The 13,686-nt window shown below is 52.4% G+C and overlaps 1 gene segment (V, D, J or C); it reads left to right on the forward strand.

Moving 5' to 3' along the window:
- The first annotated feature begins 269 nt into the window (after positions 1-269).
- LOC101938273 (immunoglobulin lambda variable 8-61-like) lies at positions 270-12,867 on the forward strand. The segment is given in 3 exon segments: positions 270-315; positions 431-724; positions 12,554-12,867. Coding segments are annotated over 3 exon segments (654 nt in total).
- The last annotated feature ends 819 nt before the right edge of the window (positions 12,868-13,686 follow it).

The following is a 13,686-nucleotide window of genomic DNA, read 5'->3' on the forward strand; positions in this document are numbered from 1 at the left end:
GAGGTTAAATTTGACATGTGAGCAGCCAATGAACAGGGAGCGGATTTGCATGAAAGGGCCGTTCCTTTTTTCTTCTGTCATATGGGACTTTAGAGAGCGATTCTGCCCGGCCAATCTGCAGGGCTCAGCTTTGGTATGAGAAACCATCAGCATCAGGCAGATTTGCATGAAGGGGCCGTTCTCCAGCTCTGGGGGTTTAAGAGGGAATTGGAGGGTCCCAGTCACAGACCTGTTTGCCTCAGGGAGCCGAGCTCATCTGGATTCCCACCATGGCCTGGGCCCCTCTGCTCCTCACGCTGCTCACGTACTGCTCAGGTGAGGGAATTGTTTGCTTTAGTGGTAAAAATATGAAGGACACTTGCAGGTGAGGAGGTTTGTCTGTGAGGATCCGGAGTCCTTGTGCTGAGTGTGTTTGTAATGTTGATTTCAGGGGTCAGTTCGCAGCCCGTGGTGACTCAGGAGCCCTCGATGTCGGTGACCCCAGGAGGGGCTGTCACTCTGTCCTGCAGCCTGAGCACTGGAGCCATCACCACCAACAACCATCCAGCCTGGTTCCAGCAGAAACCAGGCTCTGCTCTTCGGCAGCTTACATACACCACCAATACCAGACTCTCCGGAGTTCCTGCCCGGTTCTTTGCGTTCATATCCGGTAACAACGCTGTCCTGACCATCACCGGTGTCCAGGCAGAGGATGAGGCTGACTATTACTGTATTGTACATACTGGTAATGCGTATCACAGTGATCCAGCCAGATGGGGAACTGAGACAAAAACCTCTCCATTCTTCATGCCCTGCTCCAACGTGGGCTCTGCACTGGCTGCACCGTTTGGTTCTTGCCTGCAGTAGATGAGACACTGATTGCTCCTCCTTAGGAATTTCAACCCTCGCTTGCTGTCAGCAGGGGGCGCTGCTCCACCCACTCCCCTTTCACTCTGTCTGCGGGAGATGTTAGCTGCACTGGGTCTCTGCAAAGGGAGCAGCTTTTCCTACCTTATAGATCCCTGTGCTACAAGCCCACCACTACCTGGGTCAAACTGGGAGCAGACGGCCACATGCTCCTGGGGTACAGAGACATGTCTCCCCTAACACAGTTCTCCTTGTTACCCCACGAGCTAGACAACACCCTGAATGGCCTGGAAGTTAGGGGAAACGTAAAAAAGACCTCTCAGATCCTTTAGTCCATTCCAGTTGCCAGGGCTGGATGAAGTCTCCAGATACAGGATGTAGCAGATAATAGATGATATCAAAATCTCTCCTCCCTAGAACCTGCTCCCTGCCCACATCCCAGCTGCTTTGCACCTTCCCTGGTCCCCTCCAGAAGCTCATTGGTGCCTCCATGGCCCCTGCTCCTCCTGGGCCCCGCCGTCCAGCAAGCCACTGGCCAGCACAGTGTTTCCGAGCTCTGGTAACACGATGGCTGGAGCCTGACACAAACTCCTTAGACGGCTGTGACATCCTGTGTCCCAAAGCAACACCCCGGCACCCCCACATTCACCACCAGGGCCGGCTCTAACTTTTTTGCTCCCCCAAGCAGCAAAAAAAAGCGCCGCCCCCCGAACCCTCCGCCGAGCACCGCACCCCCCTCCCCAGCGCCGCCGCGCTGCTGGAGCCCGCCGAGCGCCGCTGGAACACCGCACCCCCAGTGCCGCGCCCCGCACCGCCCTCCTGCCGAGTGCCGCACCGCCGGAGCCCACCCGTCCCGCCGAGCGCTGCCGGAACCCGCCCCCCTCCCGAGCGCCGCACCCCGCGCTGCCCCCCCGCCGAGCACCGCGCCGCCGGAGCCCGCCCCCCCCCCGCCGAGCGCCACGCCGCGCCATCGGTGCACCCCCCCGCGGAATGCCGCACCTCACCGGACTCCCCCCGCTGCCCCTTACCAGGTGCCGCCCCAAGCATGTGCTTGGGTGCCTGGTGCCTGGAGCCGGCCCTGTTCACCACGGTGATATAATTATGATGTGTTTTGTACAAAGTATGTTAGTGAGGCATCATTCTAAAAGCCTTAATCTGTTGAACATGGATATCCTGTTAAGTTGTATGTGCTAGCAATAGGGTTTTGACCGGAACGCCCAGTCGAAAAGGGATCCTGGCGGCTCTGGTCAGCACCATTGACAGGGCCACTAAATGTCCGGTTGGCGCCACAGGCAGGCTCCCTACCCGGCTCCACGCGCCTCCTGGGAAGCAGCGACATCTCCCTCTGGCTCCTAGGTGGAGGGATGGCCACAGGGGCTCTGCGTGCTGCCCCTGCCCCCAGTGCAAGCTCAACAGCTCCCATTTGCCAATGCGAGTTGAGGGGGCAGTGCCTGCAGGCACGGGCAGCACACAGGGCCACGTGGTTGTGCCTCTGTCCAGGAGCCGGAGGGAAATGTCGCTGCTTCCCAGGAACCGCCTGAGGTAAGTGCCATCCGGAGCCAGTTCCCCATACCCACTCCCATGCCCCAACTCCTTGCCCCAGCCCTGAGCCTCCTCCTGCACCCCAAACCCCGGCCCCACCCAAGGGCCCACACCCCGAGCTGGAGCCCTCACTCCCTCTCACACCACAAGCCCCTGACCCAGCCCAAAAATAAGCAAATGAATGAGGGTGGGAGTGAGTGAGCGATGGAGGGAGGGGGGATGGAGTGAGCGTGTGTGGGCCCTTGGAGAAGGGGCGGGTCAGGGGGCCGGGCAAGGGTGTTCGGTTTTCTGGAAATAGAAAGTTGCCCCCCCTAGCTATCATTGTATGTGAAGTTATGAAGTTTGCTGTGTATGTGCTACTGAAACATGTGCGGTTGGGAACACCCACTGGCAGCCTTTCAGGTATACTACTAAAAAGGCCAAACAATATTGATGGCCTATTGAGGAAATACACACTCACAACGATTACCCCAGGCGGTCCCCTTACCATGCCTCCCTATTTTCCCGGACATGTTCGGCTTTTTGGAAATTCCTCCCGGATGGGGATTTGAGGACCAAAAAGCCGGACGTGTCCGGGAAAAACTGGATGTATGGTAACCCTAAAGAAGGAAGCTTGAGAGACTGTTTATACTATCAGTGAGACACTGCTTGAGACAAATCCTATCTAGTGTATAAGACTTAGATTGGGGTTTTGTTTATTTGCTAGGTAATCTATTTCGGTCAGTTTGCGATCACTTATAACCACTTAAAGTCTATCTTTTGTAGTTAATAAATCTAGTTTATATTTTACACCTAAAACAGTGTGGTTTGAGGGAAGTAATTGGGAAAAATCTCAGCTCAGTCAACAAAGTTTTTGCACATATTCCTCTTCACATGAAGGGAGGGGTGAACTGGGTAATTATAATAAATTCATACTGGTCGGGTTTTTGACCAGGGCAGGACAGTAGAGCTGTGGGGTCCTAGGCTGGGGAGCTGAGGGTATTTTGGCTGGAGCCCCCTCTGTTCCTGGTTCATGCAGTGGCTGGCCAGAAAATTCATGAATAGAGCGAGGTGTGATCCCTGCCTGGGGAGGCTGGTGTGAGTGCAAGCTTGGAGGGCTTTGCAGCTTATCACAATGTCACAGTGTGAACGGATCCTAAATTGGTGAGACACAGGGCTCAGCTGTACCCCAGTTCTACATGGCACCCGGGGGGAACCCGTCACGAAGACGGTGAAGCTTGTAACCTTAGAACCATTCCTACGGGTCTTGCCTACTGGAGCCCAAAGCTAGGTCTGGAGGTTTTGACCAACTTCTGCTGATGAGGCCGCGGCGAGAGCGGAGGCCGACATGGAAGCTGATAATGCGGAACCACCCGACCAAAGGGTTAGTTAAAGGGGACTGTTCTGAGGGAAGCAAGGTGATAGAGACCCTGAGCATGGCATGGCGCGGGGGACATATGTGGAGATAAATTTGTAGGCAATCTGGTACCTAACAGAGTGGAGGAGGTAGCAGCACCTCAGTTATCACGGGACAAGCCCAGAAATCAGTCAGGAGAACACAGTTGTGTGTTTCCAGTGTGGTCAGACACGTCGGCTAAGAAAGGACTGTCCACTCCTGGGGTTCGGGTATTTGCATTGCTACCACAGCCAAGTCTGTGGCTTGGGATGTTCCCACAGTAGGGGGCGCACTCCACTGCTAACGTGGCTGGCCGTGAAATGAGAGGACTGATTGACTCCAGGTGCGGGCAGGCGCTAGTTTGCGGGTGCAGACTCCCAGCTGTCAGACTAGATTGCCAATTGCTGGTGCACATTTTGGGTGCACATGGTGAGACAGGAGTGTGCCCAGCAGTGGAGCTAGACATAGAAATACAAGATGAGATGAACAAGTTGAAGGTCAGCCTAGTAAGAGACCCCCCCCCCGGCCTGTAATTGTTGGCAGAGACTAGCCTCATGTCCCAGCACTGTTACAAGATGGGTACTGCTGGGATGAGCTGACCATAGGACAACCCTCACTTGGACTTGGGCTCTTGGGCCAGAGGCAAGGCCGAGGTACGTGGACTGGACAGCCTGGGGCAGTGGGTCCAGAGAGTTGGGCAAGAAACGCCAATGACTACAGGCCCTGGAGACACAGTTACAGGAGGCAAACCTAGTGCTGGGGGAGGTGAAAGCCTCATGCCAGACAATAGTAGTGGAGGCTGCAAAGCAAGAGCAAGAATTGATTTGGACAAGACGAGACCTGGTACGATAATGACTATGGGCAGCAACTCGAGCGGGAACAAGCTGCACTGTTCAACTCTCCTGCACCATCAGCAGTGGGTACCCGATCCCACACGCCACCTGGCACCAGCCGAAAATTGGAAATACTCCAAAATATCTTCTGTGGTACAAATCCAATGCTGCCAAGCACCAGGGCACTGGGGTCCCCAGTCGCTTCTTCGGGTCCAAAGATGCGACTAATACAACATCAACCCAACCATCACCGACGTCCAAGCAGAGGATGAGGCTGGTTATTAGTGTGGCACATGGAGTGGGTTGCTGCACAGTGATGCAGCCAGACAGAGAACTTACTCAAAACCCCTCTGTTCCAGGAGCCCGTATGGCGCATGGCTCCAGTCTGTGTGTGTCTGGGCGCGATGCTCCTCTGCACAGATGTGTTGGGGTTTAACTAGGCACATTCCAGTCACCAGTGAGGGGCACTACTAAGGACTATCAGGGTCTGCACATTTAAGGCCAAATCTTGGGTCCCGTGACCCAATGGACATTTGTCGTTTATTGTCCATGGGACGAGGATGAGACCCTTTATGGAACCTCACTGTGGTACCCAGATCCAGTGATAATCTCAAAGAAAACCCTCCAATGTCCCGTTCCCAAGTACATGCCCTGAGAGGAGGGAGTCCTGTCCCTTAATTACCAGCTCACCCTGCAGTGCCAACCCAGCGAGATTCAAAGCCGGAACAGCTGGGTGTTAGGTTCCAGAGCCCAGGCATTTCACACAAACAAAGCCAGAGCAGGAAAAGAACAGACCCTGGGCCTGATAAGAACAGCCCCATTAGGAAAGGCCGAGCCTGCAAAATGATCAAGCCACACAACACAGAGAAGCCACATTGAGAGCAACTGAGTAGTAAAGCCCTCCAGCACTTCCACTTCTCAGTCCTGCTATCCACGTACCTGACAAGTCACCGGGTGTTCCCAAGTCCGGGCTATCTCTACTTGTGAAATAGTAGCACGGGAGGGGAGTTGAAGGGACATATTAACACACAGCCTCATTCCTACGACAAACTGGGCTGTCTGTAGCTGGGAACTACAATGAATCTCTCCTTAAACTCCGGAGATAGAAATTAAAAAAATGGGATTTGGGAGGTACTTGGATTTTCCCCATTTACTCTTCTGCAGCTCAGTGACGGGGATCGGTTACGACTGGGCACCAGAGAGCGACGTCTCCCTGCATTTGCACTGTGAACTGTCTACAATGGAATTAAGTAACTGACACATATTTATCTTCACATGGGTGTGCATCAGACTGTGGTGTTCAAACAGCTGCTTCCTTTCCAATCCCTGGTGCAGACAGATTGGGTGGGGTAGAGGTGAGACAGAGCACTGAACGAGCCCCAATGCATTGAGTTAGGTTGGAGATTTATAAATAACTGCTCTGGTGTACCTGCTGGACACTGATTTATAAAGATTTTTTTAACACATACATTTAATGTCAAACTGTGCAAGAAAAAGTTGCCCAGGAATGTTCTGCAGAGGTGGCTGCACTGCAGTGGTGGGTGCAGTAATCCTGCCCATTTATAGCTGTTATAAAATGTCTCTGCGTAATAATGCTGAGCTCTTCTGTCTTGCTCTACAGAGACAAAGAAGTGAACAGATTTTTTCTGGTATAGGATCAGCTGCTACGAAAGAACCATACCGAGATCTAACAGTCAGTTCAACAGAACTTGTACCACTAGTTGAGATAAGATAATAACTCTAATAACTCTAATAACACCACCACTGGTATCAGTTAAATGGCCGTGAAAACTGAACTCCCCTGTCCCCCAGCGCTAACCCAGGACAGTCTGATGGCTGAGGAGCAGGTTCTGCTGGTCAGTCTCTGTAGGTAAATCGAGTGTAATTGTCGCCCCCTGCTGGGGTGGCTGGAGCACTGTGAGAACCAACCCTTTTCCTGGGACAGCACATGGGAGCCAGGTGGCCCACGACTCAGAGACAGGCGCTGAGCTGCAGCTACTAGGTCTTGTAGATTGTAGCACCTGGTGGGTCCCAAGAACGGCTCTGACACCCACCTCCAGTGTCACACTCCTCCCAGCCCCCCCACCAGCCCCCGTGCATCACACGTCACAAACCTCCCGCCCGTCTGCCATGGAACCTCCCGTCCTTCAGCTGGGCCCCGCGGCCACTCAGCAGACTCATTCCCTGGGTTTTGTTCTCCCAGCCGGCAGCCGGCAGCACTGAATTCAGAACAAACCTCTACCGTCCTGGGCCCTTTCACCCCTAACTGTTACCACATAAACATTCTCTCTCTTCCCTAGCCGGGGGCGGATACAATCACTGTCCTGCCGCTGCTGAGGGGCTAGGAAACAAGGAATCCACACCCACGACAACCTATAGGAAAAATGCCAAGCTGGCTTGATACAGACCTGATACAAACCTGAGCAAATTATCAACAGGAGTCGTCCCTTTAGAGATTGTCCCTGACAATCATCGTATTTGGCCCCATCCTATTTGAAGTGTGCAAGCCCCATCTTATTGGGGTCTAGAAAATATTAGCCCAAAACACAAAAGGGAGAAGGCTGAAAAGGACACAGGACTCAAAAGGGCTTAACAGAAGGTAACTAGCCAGTGACCAATAGGAGGAAGGACACGCTCAGATCACGAGGAGTTTGCAGTGGGGAGACAGAGAACACTAATGAGAACACCCTCCCACCCCCTCCGGTGCACACAAACTCTACAGCAGCAGCCAGTGAGCAGGGAGCAGATTTGCATGAAGGGGCCGTTCTCCAGCGCTGGGGGTTTAAGAGAGAATCGGAGGGTCCCAGCCAGAGACCCATTTGCTCCAGGAAGCCGAGCTCGTCTGGATTCCCAACCATGGCCTGGGCCCCTCTGCTCCTCACGCTGCTCACTTACTGCTCGGGTAAGGGGGAGCGCTTCTGATCTGAGATTTATTTAAAAGGACTTTTCACTGAATTCCTCCTTGTTCCTGATTTCCAGACTCCTGGCTCAGCAGGAAATGTGCAGGCGTTAACTCCAAGCCATGATGATCATGTAACATTTTCTATTTCTTTCCAGGTTCCCTCTCCAAGGTTACTCTGACTCAGCCACCCTCAGTGTCAGTGTCCATTGGCAACACAGTTAAACTCTCCTGCACCATTAGCAGTGCATACACATTTGGAAGTGTCGCCTGGTACTAGCAGAAAGATGGCAACAGCCCTAGGTACCTTCTGAGGTACAACACTGACTCTGATAAGCACCAGGGCTCTGGGGTCCCCAGTCGCTTCTCCGGTTCCAAAGACGCCTCTAAGACAACCGGCTACTTAACCATCAGCAGTGTCCAAGCAGAGGATGAGGCTGATTATTACTGTGCTGCAGGGGCTAGTGGTGCTGCCCAGTGATTCAGCGAAGGGGGGAACTGAGACAAAAACATCCTCCTCCATCCCTCAGCCTGTGATGTGCATGAGTTCAGTCTGTGGCAGTGCATTGTGATCATCCAGACGGATGCATTATGGTTTTACTATTCACTCCCCCAGTCCCCAGTCAGGGTAGCTACTATGATTTATCAACCTCTGGACACTTAGGGACAAATCTTGGTCCCATTCAACCCCCTGGGAGTTTTGCCGTTCACTTCCATGAGACTAGGATTAGACCCTGTTCATGGTTCTACTGTAGTAATCAGAATAGATCATAATTTTAAAGATGTTCCCAATTACATGCCAGGAGAGGAGGCAGTTGCTGTTTGTTAAATACCAGCTCGTTCCTCAATGAAAACCCAGTGAGACGTGGAGACTGAGCAGCTGAGTGTTCGATTGCAGATCCAGGCATTTCACACGCAAGCCGAGCCAGGGTAGGAACGACCAGATCCTGGGCATGATACAACCAGCCCCGGAAAGAGAGGCTGAGCCTGCAAAACGACTGAGTGAAACAGGACGCAGGGCCCACATTGAAGCTACTGAGTAGCACAGAACCCCCCTCTGTCCCTGGGTGTTGCCCTGGGCATGTCTGGTGAGTTACATGCTGTTCCCAAGGCCTTGACCTCACTGAATGGAACATGTTCTCACAGAAGGGGAGTTCACAGTTTTGAAATATTCTAAAGTAAGATTCCAAGCAGCCCTGGGAGTGAAGCTCATTCCCGGCCAGGCGACAGCCGGCCCAAAGGTAGTTTGACTAAGACAAAGGAGCTGTGGGGGAGGAGGCTAGAGGAGTTTTCAAAATCATCCTCTCTTTGTGCACCAATGAAATAGGACTTTCCCTTTCACTGGCATCTGGTACAAGAGGCAGCGACCCCGTAAGGGGGAGTTATAGGATGTTCGTGTAGCGGGTAATGTGCCGGAACGCGGAGAACTCTGCTTCCAGGTGGCGCGTGACAAGAGAGACTGTGTGTATGAAGGAAGGAAGGAACCCTGAATCTAGAAGGGAACCCAGGCTCGCTGTAGGAATTGGCAGCAACTCCCCCATCTGCCCCCAAGTGAGAGAGCCAGAAGCGATGGATATTTTCAGGCTTTGCTGGTGACATGACGGAAGCCCCCTTTCTCCTTCCAGGGGCTGGGCCAGTGCTGAGTATGACACTAATCCTGTCGCCAGCTCGCACCCAGGGGCTGAGCTCACAGGCTCAGCAGAGAAGCCACATACGGAGCAGCCTTGAGAACGGAACACCCCTGTCGCCCCAGAGCTGGTCCAGGGCAGGGTCCCACTAGCGAGGCCGTGTCAGGAGCAGGTGCTGCTGGTCATTCTCTATTAGCTAAAGAGTGGAATTGTCGCCCCCTGGTGGGGTGGCTGGAGTGCTGCGAGACACACAACTGTCCTGCTGAGACACTGCATGGCAGAGAGCCATGTGGACCGTGACTCAGAGACAGGAAATGAGCTTCAGCTTCTAGGCTATATAGGCTCTAGCACCTGCTGGGTCCTGAGAGCCTCTCCGCCATCTGCCTGCGATGTCACGCTCCTCCCAGACCCCCTGCTACACTTCCACCAACCGTCCCCCCATTCGCCGTGGTACCTTCCTGCCGGCATCTGAGACCTGCGGCTGCTCAACAGACCCATCACAGCGGGTGTCGCTGGCCCAGCCGGCAGCCGGCAGCACTGAATTCAGACCACACCCCAACCGCTCCGCAACGTTCCCCCCAGTAATCTGTAAAATAGACAAAGATTCTCTCTCCTCCCTAGCAGAGGTGGCTCATAATCGCGGCCCCACCGCTGGGCCTTGCCTGCGGGAAAGGGAATTCACACACACGGCAATTTATAGAAACAACACCGAGCTGGCTTGATGTCGACCTGATAGAAATCTCAGCAACCGGCCTCCTCCCTTTACATACTGTCCCTGTCTGTCGGCCTATCTAGGGTCCGTAAGGCCCATCCTGTTTGGGGTCTGCAAAATAGTAGCCCAGGCTGGCCCTCTCATCCCTTGGGATCTTGATTGTGCTTATGTGAATTCTGTAGTAATGTTTTTTAGGAATGTAAAGAGGGGGAAAAACATGTAAAACAGACCTGTCACCGCCTGGCTGGTATCAGGGAAGATCCCTGCTAGCCAAACGCGAAAAGCTCAGGGCCAATTCCCCGCCCCCGCCCCGCGCTTGGCTAACTGCAGGAAAGGATTTCTTTTCAGCCACAGGCAAACAGCCCAGTAGGAACGGCCACCTCTGTCCCCTTAATTAAATTCCCGTATTTCAACCAGGTTACCATGAGTGATATCACTCTCCTGAGGATTACACAGCGAGATAAAGAACGGCTGTTGCTTGAATGCCAGCAAACACCGGGACCATATGCTGCCAGGCTTTGTCATGCAATGATATCAGATTACTTGCTGCAGGCATGGCGTGGTCAAGTGTCCTACCATGGAGGACGGAATAAGGCTGCACTGCCCAGAAACCTTGTGGCAAGGCTTTTGGAGTACCTCCAGGAGAGCTTCATGGAGATGTCCCTGGAGGATTTCCGCTCCATCCCCAGACACGTTAACAGACTTTTCCAGTATCTGTACTGGCCGCGAATGCATCCCAAGTCCTCAGGGCAAAGTAATCATTAAAAAAGGCTTGCTTTTAAAACAAGTTTTATATTTTAAAAGGTAAACTCACCTGAGGTCCCTTCCATGGGGTCATGGTCTTGGATACTGGCTTGGGAGGGTACTTCAGTCAGGCTGAGAAAAAGATCCTGGCTGTTGGGGAAAACGGAGTGCTGGGTGCTCTCCGCAAGCTCGTCCTCCTCCTCCTCCTCCCCACCCGCAGAATCCTCAGGTGTAGCTGATGAGATTACCCCCGCTTCGGAATCCACGGTCAGAGGTGGGGTAGTGGTGGCGGCCCCCCCTAGAACTGCATGCAGCTCGGCGTAGAAGCGGCATGTCCGCGGCTCTGACCCGGAGCGTCCGTTTGCCTCCTTTGTTTTTTGATAGGCTTCTCTGAGCTCCTTGACTTTCACGCGGCATTGATCTGAGTCCCTATTGTGGCCTCTCTCCATCATGCCCTTGGAGATTTTTTCAAAAGTTTTGGCATTTCGTCTTTTCGAACGAAGTTCTGCTAGCACTGAATCCTCTCCCCATATAGCAATCAGATCCCATACAGTCCATGCTGGTGCTCTTTTTCAATTATCGGCCTGCGTGGTTACCTGTGCTGATGAGCTGAGCTCTCTGTGGTCACCTGTGCACTCCACACTGAGCAAACAGGAAATGAAATACAAATGTTCGCGGGGCTTTTCCTGTCTACCTGGCCAGTGCATCCGAGTTCAGATTGCTGTCCAGAGCGGTCACAATGGTGCACTGTGGGACAGCTCCCGGAGGCCAATACCATCGAATTGCGGCCACACTAACCCTAATTCGAAATGACAATATCGATTTTGGCGCTACTCCGCTCGTCGGGGTGGAGTACAGAAATCGATTTTAAGTGCCCTTTATTTCGAAAGAAATGGCTTCGTTATGTGGACGGGTGCAGGGTTAATTCGATTTAACGCTGCTAAATCCGAATTAAAGTCATAGTGTAGACCAGGCCAAGGCTGGTAACTATAACTGATTACTGCAGAACTGTGTGAATGAATGAATGTAACAACTGTCTGTTGTATTTGCAATTTACGTGGCATTTTGCCTTATCCCTCTTAAAAGATCTTGCTGGTATTCTTTTATTAGTATAACACAGCAATTGTTTTACTTTCATAACAGACGCGGGAAGCTCAGCGATGCTGGGCCATGAACTGCCCGGCCCAGAGGTGCCGGGAATCAGCCTGGCACAAATGAAGCCCTGAGCGGAGTGAAAAGAGCATGAGACTCACAGGGGCTTCCCAGCATTTGACTGGACATCACCCCAGTGAGACATTTAATTCAACGTAGTTAAAAGAGCCAGAATGAATTTATCTCTGTGTGAGAAATGGGGCAAAGTCCCAAAAAAGAAAAATTACAACACAGGAAATGCTGCTTGTACCTAGCCCTGCATGAGTAAAAGATTATTCGACTGCAGTGGGAAGGGAAGGGTTAAAAAGGACTTTGCCCGTAAGGGTCTCTGTGGGGAGGCTTTGGCAGTGTGCTTTGGAGATGGACAGAGAGCAGATTGCCGAGTTACAGCAGACAAGGAAATAAACCCGTTTTGATCTCCCTGGTTAACTCCCAAACAGGGAAGACCTGCCCTTTTACAGTCTTTATGTTCCTCCACCTGGGAATGAGGTAGATACTGGCAGCAGCAGCCAGTGAGCAGGGAGCAGATTTGCATGAAGGGGCCGTTCTCCAGCGCTGGGGGTTTAAGAGAGAATCGGAGGGTCCCAGCCACAGACCCGTTTGCCTCAGGAAGCCGAGCTCGTCTGGATTCCCACCATGGCCTGGGCCCCTCTGCTCCTCATGCTGCTCACGTACTGCTCGGGTAAGGAAAGGATTCTTCTTCTGAGATTTAATTTTAAATGTTTCTGTCACTGACCTTGTGATTTTTCTTGTTTACATGGATTCTTGGTCCTGTCACCTCCAAGCAGAAGAGTTAATCCAGAGGTTTCTATCTGTTTCCAGGGTCCCTCTCCCAGTACACTCTGACTCAGCCGCCCGCAGAATCCGTGTCCATTGGCAACACAGTTAAACTCTCCTGCGCCCTCAGCAGTGGATACACATTTGGAAGTGTCCGTTGGTACCAGCAAAAAAATGGGAACATCCCAAGATACCTTCTGAGGTACAACACTGACTCTGACAAGCACCAGGGCTCTGGGATCCCCAGTCGCTTTGCTGGTTCCAAAGACGCCTCTAATACAATCGGCTACTTAACCATCACCAGCGTCCAAGCAGAGGATGAGGCTGATTATTACTGTGCTGCAGGGACTGCACAGTGATGCAGCCAAATGGGGAACTCAGACACAAACCTCCCACTTCTGTCCTTCAGCCTCTGCCCAGCACGAGTTCATCACGTGTCACTGTTACTGCTGCTGTTCTGTGGGCTCATGGGGCCAGTCCCCTGTCACAGTAACTCACAAGCTTTACCACCTTCTGACTAGTTAATGCCAAATCTTCTTCCCATTGGAACCAGTTGGCGTTTGGCCTTTCACTTTAGTAGAGGCAGGACCTGACTCTTAATACAACTTTAGTCCTTAGTTAGGTTAAATTATAATTCTAAACAAAATCAGAAAACATTTTAAAATCTGCTTCCCAAATATGTGCGGTGAGCTAAGGCAGTTCCTGTTAAACACAAGTGTGTAGTTAAATGAAGATCCAGTGAGATTCTTAGAATGAACAGCCGGGAGTTAGATCCCAGACATTTCACACACACACCGCGGGGGGCGGGAGGGAAGAAGAGTCCATCAGGGTAGGAAAAGTCTCATTAGGAAAGTGTGAGCCTGCAAATGACTCTGTTAATAGAGATCAAAGCCTCACTGGGACTCACTGAGTAGAAAGATCCCTTCCCCTGCATGCCCCCTCCCCTCCAGAACCCTGCCCTGTACTTGTCTGATGAGTTACAGGGGGCTCCTGAGTCCATGATGTCTCTAGATATAAACTATTAACACGCAAGGGGAGTGTGAAGGCAGCCACATTCCTAAGGCTAAACCTGAGCTGCGAGTAGCTGGGAATTGGAATGAATCTCTCCTTAAACTAGGGTGACCAGACATCCCGATTTTATCGGGACTGTCCCAATTTTTGCTTCTTTGTCCCGCGTC

The sequence above is a fragment of the Chrysemys picta genome, chromosome 15 (assembly GCF_011386835.1).
Source record: "Chrysemys picta bellii isolate R12L10 chromosome 15, ASM1138683v2, whole genome shotgun sequence".
Classification (NCBI taxonomy): Eukaryota; Metazoa; Chordata; order Testudines; family Emydidae; genus Chrysemys; species Chrysemys picta.